The sequence below is a fragment of the Pristiophorus japonicus genome, unplaced genomic scaffold, assembly GCF_044704955.1.
Source record: "Pristiophorus japonicus isolate sPriJap1 unplaced genomic scaffold, sPriJap1.hap1 HAP1_SCAFFOLD_160, whole genome shotgun sequence".
Classification (NCBI taxonomy): domain Eukaryota; kingdom Metazoa; phylum Chordata; class Chondrichthyes; family Pristiophoridae; genus Pristiophorus; species Pristiophorus japonicus.
Genome location: NW_027251278.1, coordinates 323,045 through 343,412, shown reverse-complemented (window position 1 = coordinate 343,412; position 20,368 = coordinate 323,045). Strand labels below are relative to the sequence as shown.

The following is a 20,368-nucleotide window of genomic DNA, read 5'->3' as shown; positions in this document are numbered from 1 at the left end:
GGGGTGATGGGTGAGCGGGACTCGGTGCGAGTTAGGACACGGGGCACAGGGGGTGATGGGTGAGCGGGACTTGGTGCGAGTTAGGACACGGGGCAGCGAGCACAGGGGGTGATGGGTGAGTGGGACTTGGTGCGAGTTCGGACACGGGTCAGTGAGCACAGGGGGTGATGGGTGAGTGGGACTTGGTGCGAGTTAGGACACGGGTTCAGTGAGCACAGGGGGTGATGGGTGAGTGGGACTGGGTGTGAGTTAGGACACGGGGCAGCGAGCACAGGGGGTGATGGGTGAGTGGGACTTGGTGCGAGTTCGGACACGGGGCAGTGAGCACAGGGGGTGATGGGTGAGCAGGACTCGGTGTGAGTTAGAACACGGGGGCAGCCGAGTTTTGGATCACCTCTAGTTTACATCGGGTAGAATGTGGGAGGCCAGCCAGGAGTGCGTTGGAATAGACAAGTCTGGAGGTAACAGAGGCATGGATGAGGGTTTCAGCAGCAGAAGAGCTGAGGCAAGGGCGGAGACGGGCGATGTTACTGAGGTGGGAATAGGCGGTCTTAGTTATGCTGTGGATATGTGGTCGGGAGCTCATTTCAGGGTCAAATATGACACCCAGGTTGCGAACAGTGTGGTTCAGCCTCAGACAGGAGTTGTGGAGAGGGATGGAGTCAGTGGCTGGGGAACGGAGTTTGTGGCAGGGACCGAAAACAATGGTTTCGGTCTTCCCAATATTCTATTGGAGAAAGCTTCTGCTCATCCAGAGCTGGATGTGGGACAATCAGTCTGACAACTTAGAGAGTGTGGGGGGGTTGAGAGAAGTGGGGGTGAGGGAGAGCTGGGTGTCTCAGTGTACATGTGGAAAGTGACACTGTTATCAGATGTCACAAAGGATGTGTGAGTGACTTTGACAAGAGCAGTTTGAGTACTGTAACCGGGGTGTGAGGGGTCTGATTCACTGCGTGGTTATACGACTGGACTAATAATCCAAAAACCATCGGTTGCAGTGTGAGAATTTGAATTCAGTTTGAGAAATCTGTAAATAAAATCCGGGATCAGTAACAGGGACCATGAAGCCGTCTGGCTCACTGATGTCCCTCAGGGAAATCTGCCGCCCTTACCCGGTCTGGGCCTACACGTGACTCCAGTCCCACACCAACCTGGGTGACTCCGAACTGCCCTCTGAAATGGCCCAGCGAGACACTCCGTTATATAAATACACGATCGGTTCAAGGCAGCGGCTCACCACCACCTTCTCGGGGCAATAAATGCCGGCCCTGCCAGTGTGAAAACATAAGAACGAGGAGCAGGGGTCGGCCATTCGGCCCCTCGAGCCTGCTCCGCCATTCAGTGAGATCACGGCTGATCTTCCACCTCAACTCCACTTTCCCGCCCAATCCCTCGATTCCCTTAATATCCAAAAATCTATCGATCTCAGCCTTGAATATACTCAATGACTGAGCCTCCCTCTGGGGCAGAGAATTCCAAAGATTCACCACCCTCTGAGTGAAGAAATTCCTCATCTCAGTCCTAAATGGCCAACCCCTTATCCTGAGACTGTGACCCCTGGTTCTAGACTCCCCAGCCCGGGGTGAAACATCCTCCCTGCATCTACCCTGTCAAGCCCTGTAAGAATGTTGTTTCAATGAGATCACCCCTCATTCTTCTAAACTTTAGCGAATATCGGCCTAGTCTGCTCAATCTCTCCTCATTGGACAATCCCCCCCATCCCAGGAATCAGTCTGGTGAACCTTCGCTGCACTCCCTCTATGGCGAGTATATCCTTCCTTAGGTAAGGAGACCAGAACTGTGCACAATACTCCCGGTGTGGTCTCACCAGGGCCCTGTATAATTGCAGCAAGACGTCTTTACTCTTATACTCAAATCCTCTTGTAATAAAGGCCAACATACCATTTGCTTTATTAATCACTTGCTGTACTTGTATCAGCAGTGTACACACGGCACTGTACCCCACTGTGTGTGAGCACAGTGTACACACGGCACTGTATCCCACTGTGTGAGCACAGTGTACACACGGCACTGTACCCCAGTGTGTGAGCACAGTGTACACACTGCACTGTACCTCACTGTGAGCAGTGTACACACTGCTCTGTACCCCACTGTGAGCACAGTGTACAGATTGCACTGCACCCCACTGTGAGCATAGTGTACACACTGCACTGCACCCCACTGTGTGAGCACAGTGTACCCCACTGTGTGAGCACAGTGTACACACGGCACTGTACCCCACTGTGTGAGCACAGTGTACACACTGCACTGCACCCCACTGTGAGCACAGTGTACACACTGCACTGCACCCCACTGTGAGCACAGTGTACACACTGCACTGCACCCCACTGTGTGAGCACAGTGTACACACTGCACCCCACTGTGTGAGCACAGTGTACACGGCACTGCACCCCACTGTGTGAGCACAGTGTACACACGGCACTGTACCCCACTGTGTGAGCACAGTGTACACACTGCTCTGTACCCCACTGTGTGAGCAGTGTACACACGGCACTGTACCCTGTGAGCACAGTGTACACACTGCTCTGTACCCCACTGTGTGAGCACAGTGTACACACTGCACTGTACCCTGTGAGCACAGTGTACACACTGCACTGTACCCCACTGTGTGAGCACAGTGTACACACTGCACTGTACCCCACTGTGTGAGCACAGTGTACACACTGCACTGTACCCCACTGTGTGAGCACGGTGTACACACTGCACTGTACCCCACTGTGTGAGCACAGTGTACCCCACTGTGTGAGCACAGTGTACACACGGCACTGTACCCCACTGTGTGAGCACAGTGTACACACGGCACTGTTCCCTGTGAGCACAGTGTACACACTGCACTGCACCCCACTGTGTGAGCACAGTGTACACACTGCACCCCACTGTGTGAGCACAGTGTACACACTGCACCCCACTGTGTGAGCACAGTGTACACACTGCACCCCACTGTGTGAGCACAGTGTACACACTGCACCCCATTGTGTGAGCACAGTGTACACGGCACTGCACCCCATTGTGTGAGCACAGTGTACACACTGCACTGCACCCCACTGTGAGCACAGTGTACACACTGCACTGCACCCCACTGTGTGAGCACAGTGTACACACTGCACCCCACTGTGTGAGCACAGTGTACACACTGCACCCCACTGTGTGAGCACAGTGTACACACTGCACCCCACTGTGTGAGCACAGTGTACACGGCACTGCACCCCACTGTGTGAGCACAGTGTACACACGGCACTGTACCCCACTGTGTGAGCACAGTGTACACACTGCTCTGTACCCCACTGTGTGAGCAGTGTACACACGGCACTGTACCCTGTGAGCACAGTGTACACACTGCTCTGTACCCCACTGTGTGAGCACAGTGTACACACTGCACTGTACCCTGTGAGCACAGTGTACACACTGCACTGTACCCCACTGTGTGAGCACAGTGTACACACTGCACTGTACCCCACTGTGTGAGCACAGTGTACACACTGCACTGTACCCCACTGTGTGAGCACGGTGTACACACTGCACTGTACCCCACTGTGTGAGCACAGTGTACACACTGCTCTGTACCCCACTGTGTGAGCACAGTGTACACACTGCACTGTACCCCACTGTGTGAGCACAGTGTACACACTGCACTGTACCCCACTGTGTGAGCACGGTGTACACACTGCACTGTACCCCACTGTGTGAGCACAGTGTACACACTGCTCTGTACCCTGTGAGCACAGTGTACACACTGCACTGTACCCCACTGCCCACATACCAGCCTCTCCTCCATTTTAAACATGAACCACACCCACATCCGGTGAAAACAAGTCTGGAGCAGCGCAGAGATTTTAAAAAAAAAATAACCTCTTTGCGAGCCAAGCATCCCTGCCTGACTCACAGTCCCCGGGCGATCGAACTCCCAGCCTCACGCTCAGCCTCACGCTGCATCCTGTAACTCCTGAATCAGACGGGAGGAAGTGGTCGGACTGCACGACATGTTTAACTGAACTACCAAAAGGTCGTGGGTTCAAGCCGCACCTCAGTAACATGAGCCCAGAATCCAGGCCAACACTCCAACACAGTACTGAGGGAGTGCCGCACTGTCGGAGGGGCAGTACTGAGGGAGTGCCGCACTGTCGGAGGGGCAGTACTGAGGGAGTGCCGCACTGTCGGAGGGGCAGTACTGAGGGAGTGCTGCACTGTCGGAGGGGCAGTACTGAGGGAATGCTGCACTGTCGGAGGGGCAGTACTGAGGGAGTGCTGCACTGTCGGAGGGGCAGTACTGAGGGGGTGCCGCACTGTCGGAGGGGCAGTACTGAGGGAGTGCCGCACTGTCGGAGGGGCAGTACTGAGGGAGTGCCGCACTGTCGGAGGGGCAGTACTGAGGGAGTGCCGCACTGTCGGAGGGGCGGTACTGAGGGAGCGCCGCACTGTCGGAGGGGCGGTACTGGGGGAGCGCCGCACTGTCGGAGGGGCGGTACTGAGGGAGTGCCGCACTGTCGGAGGGACAGTACTGAGGGAGTGCCGCACTGTCGGAGGGGCGGTACTGAGGGAGCGCCGCACTGTCGGAGGGGCAGTACTGAGGGAGCGCCGCACTGTCGGAGGGGCAGTACTGAGGGAGTGCCGCACTGTCGGAGCGGCAGTACTGAGGGAGTGCCGCACTGTCGGAGGGGCAGTACTGAGGGAGTGCCGCACTGTCGGAGGGGCAGTACTGAGGGAGTGCTGCACTGTCGGAGGGGCAGTACTGAGGGAGCGCCGTACTGTCGGGGGGACAGTACTGAGGGAGCGCCGCACTGTCAGAGGGGCAGTACTGAGGGAGCGCCGCACTGTCGGAGGGGCAGTACTGAGGGAGCACCGCACTGTCAGAGGGGCAGTACTGAGGGAGCGCCGCACTGTCGGAGGGGCAGTACTGAGGGAGCGCCGCACTGTCGGAGGGGCCGTACTGAGGGAGTGCCGCACTGTCGGAGGGGCAGTACTGAGGGAGCGCCGCACTGTCGGAGGGGCAGTGCTGAGGGAGCGCCGCACTGTCGGAGGGGCAGTACTGAGGGAGTGCCGCACTGTCGGAGGGGCAGTGCTGAGGGAGTGCCGCACTGTCGGAGGGGCAGTACTGAGGCCCTGTCTGCTCTGTCAGGTGTACGTAAAAGATCCCATGGCACTATTTCGAAGAGCAGGGATGTTCTCCTCGGTTGTGCTTGGCCGATATTTGTGTGTGAATGGAGGGTAACCCAGATGATGTGGTCTTTTCTCACATTGGTTTTAGTGGGATCTTGCTGTGCGATTATGGCCTGCAGCGGTTGTGACATTGCGACAGTGACTACACTTCGATAGTCCGCCACGAGCTGCGGAACCCTTTGGGACGACCCGGGGTATGAACGCTGCTGTAGAAATGGGACTTGGTTCGTGGTTGCGACGATAGCGTGAGAGTGAACGTGTACAGGAGAAGCTGGTGCTGTCTCGGGGAGTGTGTGGGGAACAGGCTGGTTCAGGTGTGTGGGGGACAAAGGGGAGGGCCCAGGTCCCTCACCGAGAGAGAGAGACGGCTGGGAGCAGGGTGACTGAGCTGCCCAGCCTGTGACCGCACGCACTCAGCCCGCTGACAGGGTAACTCCTGCACCGTGCACAGATAACGCTGAGAGCCCCCGGACTGATGCTGCACACAGCCCTTACTCACACTGTGTCACACACCTCCACAGAGTCACTGCGTAGATCAGCTAGAGCCAGCTCTCCCTACAGCACAGCAACCAACAAAAGGCTCTCGTAAACTCCCCAGTCAGGACTCTCCGACAGTGCGGCACTCCCTCAGTACCGACCCTCCGACAGTGCACTCCCTCAGTACTGCCCCTCCGACAGTGCACTCCCTCAGTACTGCCCCTCCCACAGTGCACTCCCTCAGTACTGCCCCTCCGACAGTGCAGCACTCCCTCAGTACTGCCCCTCCGACAGTGCGGCGCTCCCTCAGTACTGCCCCTCCAACAGTGCGGCGCTCCCTCAGTACTGCCCCTCCAACAGTGCGGCGCTCCCTCAGTACTGCCCCTCCGACAGTGCGGCGCTCCCTCAGTACTGCCCCTCCGACAGTGCGGTGCTCCCTCAGTACTGCCCCTCCGACAGTGCGGCACTCCCTCAGTACTGACCCTCCGACAGTGCACTCCCTCAGTACTGCCCCTCCGACAGTGCAGCACTCCCTCAGTACTGCCCCTCCGACAGTTCAACGCTCCCTCAGTACTGCCCCTCCAACAGTGCACTCCCTCAGTACTGCCCCTCCGACAGTGCACTCCCTCAGTACTGCCCCTCCGACAGTGCGGCACTCCCTCAGTACTGCCCCTCCGACAGTGCACTCCCTCAGTACTGCCCCTCCGACAGTGCGGTGCTCCCTCAGTACTGCCCCTCCGACAGTGCAGCACTCCCTCAGTACTGCCCCTCCGACATTGCGGCACTCCCTCAGTACTGCCCCTCCGACAGTGCGGCACTCCCTCAGCACTGCCCCTCCGACAGTGCGGCACTCCCTCAGCACTGCCACTCCGACAGTGCGGCACTCCCTCAGCACTGCCCCTCCGACAGTGCGGCACTCCCTCAGCACTGCCCCTCCGACAGTGCGGCACTCCCTCAGCACTGCCCCTCCGACAGTGCGGCACTCCCTCAGCACTGCCCCTCCGACAGTGCGGCACTCCCTCAGTACTGCCCCTCCGACAGTGCGGCACTCCCTCAGCACTGCACTGGGAGTGTCTGCCGAGAGTTGTGCTCAAGCCCCTGGAGTGGGGTTGAACCCACAACCTGCTGACTCCGAGGTGAGAGTGCTGCCCACTGAACCACGGCTGAGGAGAGCAGTTCTCCCCCGTGTTATGGACAATATTTATCTCTCAAAGGGTAAAACAGATTATTTGGTCCTTATGATATTGCTGTCTGTGGGAGCTTGCTGTGCCAAGATTGACTGCTGCATTTCCTACATTACAACAGTGACTGCATTTGAAAATGACTTCATTGGCTGTAAAGCAATGTCGGGACAGCCGATGGTGGTGATCGGGGCGATAGAAACACAAGTGTTTGTACCTCTTCTAAAGGCTCCCAGTGAGAAGCAAGGTGTCGGGAGGGTTGAGGAGGCTGGAAGAATGCATCGTGACTCCGGCCCGCTGACAGGCTTTAATCGAGGCTAGAAGACCCTCACATCGATCGAGAGCGCCTTTGAAATGCATTTCTGTTTCAATCACCCAAGGCAGGCCAGAACCTTACAATTTGAGCCGGGCCGTTCCGGGGTCACATCTGAAAGTGTTCCTTCACACAAAGGGCCGTGGGAATCTGGAACTCTCGACCAAAAAGCTCAGTTGGAGCTTTCAAGACTGAGATCAATTGATTTTTGATGGGGAACTCGAGGGGCTGAATGGGCCTCCTCCTGTTCCTGTGTAACAGGCTCGAGGGGCTGAATGGGTCTCCTCCTGTTCCTGTGTAACAGGCTCGAGGGGCTGAATGGGCCCCATCCTGTTCCTGTGTAACAGGCTCGAGGGGCTGAATGGCCTCCTCCTGTTCCTGTGTAACAGGCTCGAGGGGCTGAATGGGCCCCATCCTGTTCCTGTGTAACAGGCTCGAGGGGCTGAATGAGCCTCCTCCTCTTCCTCTGTAACAGGCTCGAGGGGCTGAATGAGCCTCCTCCTGTTCCTTGTGTAACAGGCTCGAGGGGCTGAATGGGCCTCCTCCTGTTCCTGTGTAACAGGCTCGAGGGGCTGAATGGGCCTCCTCCTGTTCCTGTGTAACAGGCTCGAGGGGCTGAATGGCCTCATCCTGTTCCTGTGTAACAGGCTCGAGGGGCTGAATGGGCCTCCTCCTGTTCCTGTGTAACAGGCTCGAGGGGCTGAATGGCCTCCTCCTGTTCCTGTGTAACAGGCTCGAGGGGCTGAATGGGCCTCCTCCTGTTCCTGTGTAACAGGGTCGAGGGGCTGAATGGTCCTCCTCCTGTTCCTGTGTAACAGGCTCGAGGGGCTGAATGGGCCTCCTCCTGTTCCTGTGTAACAGGCTCGAGGGGCTGAATGGCCTCCTCCTGTTCCTGTGTAACAGGCTCGAGGGGCTGAATGGGCCTCCTCCTGTTCCTGTGTAACAGGCTCGAGAGGCTGAATGGGCCTCCTCCTGTTCCTGTGTAACAGGCTCGAGAGGCTGAATGGGCCTCCTCCTGTTCCTGTGTAACAGGCTCGAGAGGCTGAATGGGCCTCCTCCTGTTCCTGTGTAACAGGCTCGAGGGGCTGAATGGGCCTCCTCAGTTCACTGCCTGCAGGACGCACAGCCCATCCCCCGACGTCAGCTGAAGAAATGTGACTTCCTTCACCGACCACAGAGTGAGATGCATCGGTCGTGGTTCGCTCTGCTTCAGACGCTTCAAGTCCTGGCTCTGCATTCTTCTGTCAGCTTGCTATCTGATCTCCTGGACTTCAGTCGACATCGCTTGACTGTGCTCCTGCACTGGGTTACACCCTGAGGCCACCCGTTGCTTCTCCAACTCTGCTGCAAAAATGTATTCTTCCATCTAACTCCGGCTGTGTCTCCGCTGAACCCGTCAGACTGGTTTTTCAGCTCGGCTGGTTACTGGCTGCAGTGCTTACGGCGATCTACCGCGACCCACAAACTTGTACCAAGGTCGCCATTGTCACCTTTCTACCAACGCTACTTCCTGCAGCACAACCTCCATCTCTCTGCACGTCAAATAGCTCCTGGGCTTCATTTATTGCAAAGGGGATGGAGTATAAAAGCAGGGAAGTCTTGCTCCACCCAGGTCTCGTTGCACCTCCCCTTTTACAAGCCTCTTCACAGCTGTTTACATAAGAAATAGGAGCAGGAGTCGGCCATACTGCCCCTCAAGCCTGCTCCGCCATTTAATAAGATCATGACTGATCTGATCATGGACTCAGCTCCACTTCCCTGCCCGCTCCCCATAACTCTTTATTCCCTTATTGCTCAAAAAATCTGTCTATCTCCACCTTAAATATATTCAATGACCCAGCCTCCACAGCTCTCTGGGGCAGAGAATTCCACAGATTTACAACCCCCTGAGAGAAGAAATTCCTCCTCATCTCAGTTTTAAATGGGCGGCCCCTTATTATGAAACTATGCCCCCTAGTTCTAGATTCCCCCACGAGGGGAAACATCCTCTCTGCATCTACCTTGTCGAGCCCCCTCAGTATCTTATAAGTTTTAATAAGATCACCTCTCATTCTTCTAAACTCAAATGAGTAGAGGCCCAACTACTCAACAATCCCTCATAAGTCAACCCCCTCATCTCCGGAATCAACCGAGTGAACCTTCTCTGAACAGCCTCCAATGCAAATATATCCTTCCTTAAATACAGAGGCCAAAACTGTACGCAGTACTCCAGGTGTGGCCTCACCAATACCCTGTACAGTTGTAGCAGGACTTCTCTGCTTTTATACTCTATCCCCCTTGCAATAAAGGCCAACATTCCATTTGCCTTCCTGATCACTTGCTGTACCTGTATACTAACTTTTTGTGTTTCATGCACAAGGAGCCCCAGGTCTCTCTGTACTGCAGCACTTTGCAATTTTTCTGCATTTAAATTATAATTTGCTTTTCTATTTTTCCTGCCAAACTGGATGACCTCACATTTTCTCACATCTGCTTATAATACTTAATGCTCATGTAAAACATAATTAACTGGTAGACTGGATGGAACCAGTTATCGTTCACCGTACTGGTGGGTACAGGTCTGTCACTGTATAACACTGGGGTACAGTACTGGTGGGTACAGGTCTGTCACTGTATAACACTGGGGTACAGTACTGGTGGGTACAGGTCTGTCGCTGTAATACACTGGGGGACAGTACTGATGGATACAGGTCTGTCACTGTATAACACTGGGGTACAGTACTGGTGGGTACAGGACTGTCACTGTATAACACTGGGGTACAGTACTGGTGGATACAGGTCGGTCAGTGTATAGCACTGGGGTACAGTACTGGTGGGTACAGGTCTGTCACTGTATAACACTGGGGTACAGTACTGGTGGGTACAGGTCTGTCACTGTATAACACTGGGATACAGTACTGGTGGGTACAGGTCTGTCACTGTATAACACTGGGGTGCAGTACTGGTGGGTACAGGTCAGTCAGTGTATAACACTGGGATACAGTACTGGTGGGTACAGGTCTGTCACTGTATAACACTGGGGTACAGTACTGGTGGGTACAGGTCTGTCACTGTATAACACTGGGGTGTAGTACTGGTGGGTACAGGTCAGTCACTGTATAACACTGGGATACAGTACTGGTGGGTACAGGTCTGTCACTGTATAACACTGGGGTACAGTACTGGTGGGTACAGGTCTGTCACTGTATAACACTGGGGTACAGTACTGGTGGGTACAGGTCTGTCACTGTATAACACTGGGGTACAGTACTGGTGGGTACAGGTCTGTCACTTTATAACACTGGGTACAGTACTGGTGGGTCCAGGTCTGTCACTGTATAACACTGGGGTACAGTACTGGTGGGTCCAGGTCTGTCACTGTATAACACTGGGGTACAGTACTGGTGGGTACAGGTCTGTCACTGTATAACACTGGGGTACAGTACTGGTGGGTACAGGTCTGTCACTGTATTACACTGGGGTACAGTACTGGTGGGTACAGGTCTGTCACTGTATAACACTGGGGTACAGTACTGGTGGGTACAGGTCTGTCACTGTATAACACTGGGGTATAGTACTGGTGGGTACAGGTCTGTCACTGTATAACACTGGGGTACAGTACTGGTGGGTACAGGTCTGTCACTGTATAACACTGGGGTACAGTACTGGTGGGTACAGGTCTGTCAGTGTATAACACTGGGGTACAGTACTGGTGGGTACAGGCCTGTCACTGTATAACACTGGGTTACAGTACTGGTGGGTACAGGTCTGTCACTGTATAACACTAGGGTACAGTACTGGTGGGTACAGGTCTGTCACTGTATAACACTGGGGTACAGTACAGGTCTGTCACTGTATAACACAGGGGTACAGTACTGGTGGGTACAGGTCTGTCACTGTATAACACTGGGGTACAGTACTGGTGGGTACAGGCCAGTCACTGTATAACACCGGGGTACAGTACTGGTGGGTATAGGTCTGTCACTGTATAACACTGGGGTACAGTACTGGTGGATACAGGTCTGTCACTGTATAACACTAGGGTACAGTACTGGTGGGTATAGGTCTGTCACTGTATAACACTGGGGTACAGTACTGGTGGGTACAGGTCTGTCACTGTATAACACTGGGGTACAGTACTGGTGGGTACAGGTCTGTCACTGTATAACACTGGGGTACAGTACTGGTGGGTACAGGTCTGTCACTGTATAACACTGGGGTACAGTACTGGTGGGTGCAGGACCGTCACTGTATAACACTGGGGTGTAGTACTGGTGGGTACAGGTCAGTCACTGTATAACACTGGGATACAGTACTGGTGGGTACAGGTCTGTCACTGTATAACACTGGGGTACAGTACTGGTGGGTACAGGTCTGTCACTGTATAACACTGGGGTACAGTACTGGTGGGTACAGGTCTGTCACTGTATAACACTGGGGTACAGTACTGGTGGGTACAGGTCTGTCACTGTATAACACTGGGTACAGTACTGGTGGGTCCAGGTCTGTCACTGTATAACACTGGGGTACAGTACTGGTGGGTCCAGGTCTGTCACTGTATAACACTGGGGTACAGTACTGGTGGGTACAGGTCTGTCACTGTAACACTGGGGTACAGTACTGGTGGGTACAGGTCTGTCACTGTATTACACTGGGGTACAGTACTGGTGGGTACAGGTCTGTCACTGTATAACACTGGGGTACAGTACTGGTGGGTACAGGTCTGTCACTGTATAACACTGGGGTATAGTACTGGTGGGTACAGGTCTGTCACTGTATAACACTGGGGTACAGTACTGGTGGGTACAGGCCTGTCACTGTATAACACTGGGTTACAGTACTGGTGGGTACAGGTCTGTCACTGTATAACACTAGGGTACAGTACTGGTGGGTACAGGTCTGTCACTGTATAACACTGGGGTACAGTACTGGTGGGTACAGGTCTGTCACTGTATAACACAGGGGTACAGTACTGGTGGGTACAGGTCTGTCACTGTATAACACTGGGGTACAGTACTGGTGGGTACAGGCCAGTCACTGTATAACACCGGGGTACAGTACTGGTGGGTATAGGTCTGTCACTGTATAACACTGGGGTACAGTACTGGTGGATACAGGTCTGTCACTGTATAACACTAGGGTACAGTACTGGTGGGTATAGGTCTGTCACTGTATAACACTGGGGTACAGTACTGGTGGGTACAGGTCTGTCACTGTATAACACTGGGGTACAGTACTGGTGGGTACAGGTCTGTCACTGTATAACACTGGGGTACAGTACTGGTGGGTACAGGTCTGTCACTGTATAACACTGGGGTACAGTACTGGTGGGTGCAGGACCGTCACTGTATAACACTGGGGTACAGTACTGGTGGGTGCAGGTCTGTCACTGTATAACACTGGGGTACAGTACTGGTGGGTACAGGTCTGTCACTGTATAACACTGGGGTACAGTACTGGTGGGTACAGGTCTGTCACTGTATAACACTGGGATACAGTACTGGTGAGTACAGGTCTGTCACTGTATAACACTGGGGTACAGTACTGGTGAGTACAGGTCTGTCACTGTATAACACTGGGGTACAGTACTGGTGGGCACAGGTCTGTCACTGTATAACACTGGGGTACAGTACTGGTGGGTACAGGTCTGTCACTGTATAACACTGGGTACAGTACTGGTGGGTCCAGGTCTGTCACTGTATAACACTGGGGTACAGTACTGGTGGGTCCAGGTCTGTCACTGTATAACACTGGGGTACAGTACTGGTGGGTACAGGTCTGTCACTGTATAACACTGGGGTACAGTACTGGTGGGTACAGGTCTGTCACTGTATTACACTGGGGTACAGTACTGGTGGGTACAGGTCTGTCACTGTATAACACTGGGGTACAGTACTGGTGGGTACAGGTCTGTCACTGTATAACACTGGGGTACAGTACTGGTGGGTACAGGTCTGTCACTGTATAACACTGGGGTACAGTACTGGTGGGTACAGGTCTGTCACTGTATAACACTGGGGTACAGTACTGGTGGGTACAGGTCTGTCACTGTATAACACTGGGGTACAGTACTGGTGGGTACAGGCCTGTCACTGTATAACACTGGGTTACAGTACTGGTGGGTACAGGTCTGTCACTGTATAACACTAGGGTACAGTACTGGTGGGTACAGGTCTGTCACTGTATAACACTGGGGTACAGTACTGGTGGGTACAGGTCTGTCACTGTATAACACTGGGTACAGTACTGGTGGGTACAGATCTGTCACTGTATAACACTGGGGCACAGTACTGGTGGGTGCAGGACTGTCACTGTATAACACTGGGGTACAGTACTGGTGGGTACAGGTCTGTCACTGTATAACACTGGGGTACAGTACTGGTGGGTACAGGTCTGTCACTGTATAACACTGGTATACAGTACTGGCGAGTACAGGTCTGTCACTGTATAACACTGGGGTACAGTACTGGTGAGTACAGGTCTGTCACTGTATAACACTGGGGTACAGTACTGGTGGGTACAGGTCTGTCACTGTAATACACTGGGGTACAGTACTGGTGGGTACAGGTCTGTCACTGTATAACACTGGGGTACAGTACTGGTGGGTACAGGTCTGTCACTGTATAACACTGGGGTACAGTACTGGTGGGTACAGGTCTGTCACTGTATTACACTGAGGTACAGTACTGGTGGGTACAGGTCTGTCACTGTATAACACTGGGGTACAGTACCGGTGTGTACAGGTCTGTCACTGTATAACACTGGGGTACAGTACTGGTGAGTACAGGTCTGTCACTGTATAACACTGGGGTACAGTACTGGTGGGTACAGGTCTGTCACTGTATAACACTGGGGTACAGTACTGGTGAGTACAGGTCTGTCACTGTATAACACTGGGGTACAGTACTGGTGGGTACAGGTCTGTCACTGTATTACACTGGGGTACAGTACTGGTGGGTACAGGTCTGTCACTGTATAACACTGGGATACAGTACTGATGGGTACAGGTCTGTCACTGTATAACACTGGGATACAGTACTGATGGGTACAGGTCTGTCACTGTATAACACTGGGGTACAGTACTGGTGGGTAACATAGAAACATAGAAAATAGGTGCAGGAGTAGGCCATTCGGCCCTTCTAGCCTGCACCGCCATTCAATGAGTTCATGGCTGAACATTCAACTTCAGTACCCCATTCCTGCTTTCTCGCCATACCCCTTGATCCCCCTAGCAGTAAGGACCTCATCTAACTCCTTTTTGAATATATTTAGTGAATTGGCCTCAACAACTTTCTGTGGTAGAGAATTCCACAGGTTCACCACTCTCTGGGTGAAGAAGTTCCTCCGCATCTCGGTCCTAAATGGCTTACCCCTTATCCTTAGACTGTGACCCCTGGTTCTGGACTTCCCCAACATTGGGAACATTCTTCCTGCATCTAACCTGTCTAACCCCGTCAGAATTTTATATGTTTCTATGAGGTCCCCTCTCATTCTTCTGAACTCCAGTGAATACAAGCCCAGTTGATCCAGTCTTTCTTGAAAGGTCAGTCCCGCCATCCCGGGAATCAGTCTGGTGAACCTTCGCTGCACTCCCTCAATAGCAAGAATGTCCTTCCTCAGGTTAGGAGACCAAAACTGTACACAATACTCCAGGTGTGGCCTCACCAATGCCCTGTACAACTGTAGCAACACCTCCCTGCCCCTGTACTCAAATCCCCTTGCTATGAAGGCCAACATGCCATTTGCTTTCTTAACCGCCTGCTGCACCTGCATGCCAACCTTCAATGACTGATGTACCATGACACCCAGGTCTCTTTGCACCTCCCCTTTTCCTAATCTGTCACCATTCAGATAATAGTCTGTCTCTCTGTTTTTACCACCAAAGTGGATAACCTCACATTTATCCACATTATACTTCATCTGCCATGCATTTGCCCACTCACCTAACCTATCCAAGTCGCTCTGCAGCCTCACAGCATCCTCCTCGCAGCTCACACTGCCACCCAACTTAGTGTCATCCGCAAACTTGGAGATACTACACTCAATCCCCTCATCTAAATCATTAATGTACAGTGTAAACAGCTGGGGCCCCAGCACAGAACCCTGCGGTACCCCACTAGTCACTGCCTGCCATTCTGAAAAGTACCCATTTACTCCTACTCTTTGCTTCCTGTCTGACAACCAGTTCTCAATCCATGTCAGTACACTACCCCCAATCCCATGTGCTCTAACTTTGCACATCAATCTCTTGTGTGGGACCTTGTCGAACGCCTTCTGAAAGTCCAAATATACCACATCAACTGGTTCTCCCTTATCCACTCTACTGGAAACATCCTCAAAAAATTCCAGAAGATTTGTCAAGCATGATTTCCCTTTCACAAATCCATGCTGACTTGGACCTATCATGTCACCTCTTTCCAAATGCACTGCTATGACATCCTTAATAATTGATTCCATCATTTTACCCACTACCGATGTCAGGCTGACCGGTCTATAATTCCCTGTTTTCTCTCTCCCTCCTTTTTTAAAAAGTGGGGTTACATTGGCTACCCTCCACTCCATAGGAACTGATCCAGAGTCAATGGAATGTTGGAAAATGACTGTCAACGCATCCACTATTTCCAAGGCCACCTCCTTAAGTACTCTGGGATGCAGTCCATCAGTCCATCAGGTCTGTCACTGTATAACACTGGGGTACAGTACTGGTGGGTACAGGTCTGTCACTGTATAACACTGGGGTACAGTACTGGTGGGTACAGGTCTGTCACTGTATAACACTGGGGTACAGTACTGGTTGGTACAGGTCTGTCACTGTATAACACTGGGGTACAGTACTGGTGGATACAGGTCTGTCACTATATAACACTGGGGTACAGTACTGGTGGGTACAGGTCTGTCACTGTATAACATTGGGGTACAGTACTGGTGGGTACAGGTCTGTCACTGTATAACACTGGGGTACAGTACTGGTGGGTACAGGTCTGTCACTATTATTAAACAGACTTCCTGGTACAATATAAAGAACAAACAAGGTGAGCCAGTGCAGGAAGCAGCTGTCGCCAGCAGCGTTTAGTTGCGTTGCTGTGGCCAGGAGGATGTTCTGTCTCTCCCTCTCCCTCACCCCCAAGCTCGCAGCCCGGCTACAAGCAACTCATTGAGCACTGGCAGTTACAGGGTGCAGCGTGAGGCTGGGAGTCAGATCGCCCGGGGGCTGAGAGTCAGGCAGGGCTGCTTGGCTTGCAAAGAGGTTTCTTTTTTTTTTAATATCTGTGCGCCGCCAGACTTGTTTTCACCAGATGTGGGTGTGGTTCATGCTTAAAATGGAGGGGAGGCTGGTATGTGGGCTGTGGGGTACAGTGCAGTGTGTACACTGTGCTCACACACAGTGGGGTACAGTGCCGTGTGTACACTGTGCTCACACACAGTGGGGTACAGTGCAGTGTGTACACTGCGCTCACACAGTGGGGTACAGTGCAGTGTGTACACTGCGCTCACACAGTGGGGTACAGTGCAGTGTGTACACTGCGCTCACACAGTGGGGTACAGTGCAGTGTGTACACTGCGCTCACACAGTGGGGTACAGTGCAGTGTGTACACTGTGCTCACAGGGTACAGTGCAGTGTGTACACTGTGCTCACACAGTGGGGTACAGAGCAGTGTGTACACTGTGCTCACACACAGTGGGATACAGTGCCGTGTGTACACTGAGTCACACAGTGGGGTACAGTGCAGTGTGTACACTGTGCTCACACACAGTGGGATACAGTGCCGTGTGTACACTGTGCTCACACACAGTGGGGTACAGTGCAGTGTGTACACTGTGCTCACAGTGGGGTACAGTGCAGTGTGTACACTGTGCTCACACAGTGGGGTACAGTGCAGTGTGTACACTGTGCTCACACACAGTGGGGTACAGTGATGTGTGTACACTGTGCTCACACACAGTGGGGTACAGTGCAGTGTGTACACTGTGCTCACACAGTGGGGTACAGTGCAGTGTGTACACTGTGCTCACACAGTGGGGCACAGTGCAGTGTGTACACTGTGCTCACACAGTGAGGTACAGTGCAGTGTGTACACTGTGCTCACAGGGTACAGTGCAGTGTGTACACTGTGCTCACACAGTGGGGTACAGAGCAGTGTGTACACTGTGCTCACACACAGTGGGATACAGTGCCGTGTGTACACTGTGCTCACACAGTGGGGTACAGTGCAGTGTGTACACTGTGCTCACACACAGTGGGATACAGTGCAGTGTGTACACTGTGCTCACACACAGTGGGGTACAGTGCCGTGTGTACACTGTGCTCACACACAGTGGGGTACAGTGCAGTGTGTACACTGCGCTCACACAGTGGGGTACAGTGCAGTGTGTACACTGCGCTCACACAGTGGGGTACAGTGCAGTGTGTACACTGCGCTCACACAGTGGGGTACAGTGCAGTGTGTACACTGCGCTCACACAGTGGGGTACAGTGCAGTGTGTACACTGCGCTCACACAGTGGGGTACAGTGCAGTGTGTACACTGTGCTCACAGGGTACAGTGCAGTGTGTACACTGTGCTCACACAGTGGGGTACAGAGCAGTGTGTACACTGTGCTCACACACAGTGGGATACAGTGCCGTGTGTACACTGAGTCACACAGTGGGGTACAGTGCAGTGTGTACACTGTGCTCACACACAGTGGGATACAGTGCCGTGTGTACACTGTGCTCACACACAGTGGGGTACAGTGCAGTGTGTACACTGTGCTCACAGTGGGGTACAGTGCAGTGTGTACACTGTGCTCACACAGTGGGGTACAGTGCAGTGTGTACACTGTGCTCACACAGTGGGGTACAGTGCAGTGTGTACACTGTGCTCACACACAGTGGGGTACAGTGATGTGTGTACACTGTGCTCACACACAGTGGGGTACAGTGCAGTGTGTACACTGTGCTCACACAGTGGGGTACAGTGCAGTGTGTACACTGTGCTCACACAGTGGGGCACAGTGCAGTGTGTACACTGTGCTCACACAGTGAGGTACAGTGCAGTGTGTACACTGTGCTCACACAGTGAGGTACAGTGCAGTGTGTACACTGTGCTCACACAGTGGGGTACAGAGCAGTGTGTACACTGTGCTCACACACAGTGGGATACAGTGCCGTGTGTACACTGTGCTCACACAGTGGGGTACAGAGCAGTGTGTACACTGTGCTCACACACAGTGGGATACAGTGCAGTGTGTACACTGTGCTCACACAGTGGGGTACAGTGCAGTGTGTACACTGTGCTCACACACAGTGGGATACAGTGCAGTGTGTACACTGTGCTCACACAGTGGGGTACAGTGCAGTGTGTACACTGTGCTCACACACAGTGGGGTACAGTGCAGTGTGTACACTGTGCTCACACAGTGGGGTACAGTGCAGTGTGTACACTGTGCTCACACAGTGGGGTACAGTGCAGTGTGTACACTGTGCTCACACACTCCCAACGCACGCCCCCCCCCCCTTTATTTAACGACACCGTACTCCTGAATGCAATACATATGGTGGATTGGAGTTTATTTCGTAAAATGGATGTGGGTTCGTGACAATCTTTCATCCTAATTCTCAAGATTATTCCTCAACTTTCTCATTGCCAGTGTGTGCAAGATTCATTTTACTCCAGCCAAAGTTTCACACGCTTCGTGGGCAAAAGTGGACACGCTTCAAGGATAAAGTTACACACACTCGGGACAAAGTTACACACACTCGGGACAAAGTTACACAAAGTTACAGACACTCGGGATAAAGTTACAGACACTCGGGACAAAGTTACACAAAGTTACACACACTCGGGATAAAGTTACACAATGTTATAGACACTCGGGATAAAGTTACACACACTCGGGATAAAGTTATAGACACTCGGGACAAAGTTACACACACTCGGGATAAAGTTACACAATGTTATAGACACTCGGGATAAAGTTATAGACACTCGGGATAAAGTTATAGACACTCGGGACAAAGTTACACACACTCGGGATAAAGTTACACACACTCGGGATAAAGTTATAGACACTCGGGATAAAGTTACACACACTCGGGATAAAGTTATAGACACTCGGGACAAAGTTACACACACTCGGGATAAAGTTACACAATGTTATAGACACTCGGGATAAAGTTATAGACACTCGGGACAAAGTTACACACACTCGGGATAAAGTTACACACACTCGGGATAAAGTTATAGACACTCGGGATAAAGTTACACACACTCGGGATAAAGTTATAGACACTCGGGATAAAGTTACACACACTCGGGATAAAGTTATAGACTCGGGATAAAGTTACACACACTCGGGACAAAGTTACACAAAGTTATAGACACTCGGGATAAAGTTACAGACACTCGGGATAAAGTTATACACTCGGGATAAAGTTACAGACACTCGGGATAAAGTTACAGACACTCGGGATAAACACTCGGGTTAATTCAGTCACACTTGGGTTAAGTCCCCTCCTTTCCCAGACCTACCCTTGGCCGCATCCACTGCACATCCCTGGTCTTGAAGGAGTTCGGGGCCAGCTCCTTGAAGCCGAGCGAGGTGGGGCTGGCGGGGAAGCTGGAGTCCTGGAACAAGGAGCCGGTTTGCAGGCAGTGCTCCCGCATAGCCGCGTAGTCCTGGTTGAGGAAAGGCTTGGCCTGGCAGTTCGAGCCGATGCCCTGCTGTCGCTGCCGCGCTCTCTGAATACACAGCGCCATCCCCGACATCCCGCGACTGATCCGATCCGCTCCGCTTCCGCCTGCACTGCGCTGGGTCCGCCCGGGCAGGGCAGGGCGCGGTCCGAGAACTGGGGCGGAGCGGAGCGGCTCACGGCCCGCCCATTGGCGGGCACTAGACAGGGCACAGAGCCTGGCACTGGGTCTAGACAGTGTACAGAGCCTGGCATTGGTTCTAGACAGTGTATAGAGCCTGGCATTGGGTCTAGAGAGTGTACAGAGCCTGGCACTAGGTTTAGACTGGGCACAGAGCCTGGCACTGGGTCTAGAGCCTGGCGCTAGGTCTAGACATGGCACAGAGCCTGGCACTGGGTCTACACAGTGTACAGAGCCAGGCACTGGGTCTAGACAGGAGACAGAGACTGGCACTGGGTCTAGACAAGGTACAGAGCCTGGCACTGGGCCTAGACAGGGTACAGGGCCTGGCATTGGGTCTAGACAGGGTACAGGGCCTGGCACTGTGTCTAGAAACATATAAACAT

The 20,368-nt window shown here is 53.0% G+C and overlaps 1 protein-coding gene across 1 annotated transcript in view; it reads right to left on the bottom strand.

Annotated features, from left to right (window-relative positions):
* Positions 1-19,915, bottom strand: part of LOC139243074 (calpain-2 catalytic subunit-like) — a gene marked incomplete at its 3' end in the record, with an annotated part of 29,423 nt that extends 9,508 nt beyond the window's left edge. The window contains exon 1 of the mRNA XM_070870668.1: positions 19,641-19,915. Coding sequence (XP_070726769.1) covers positions 19,641-19,877 — 237 coding nt within the window. The remainder of the gene's footprint in view (positions 1-19,640) is intronic.
* Between the last annotated feature and the right edge of the window lie 453 nt (positions 19,916-20,368).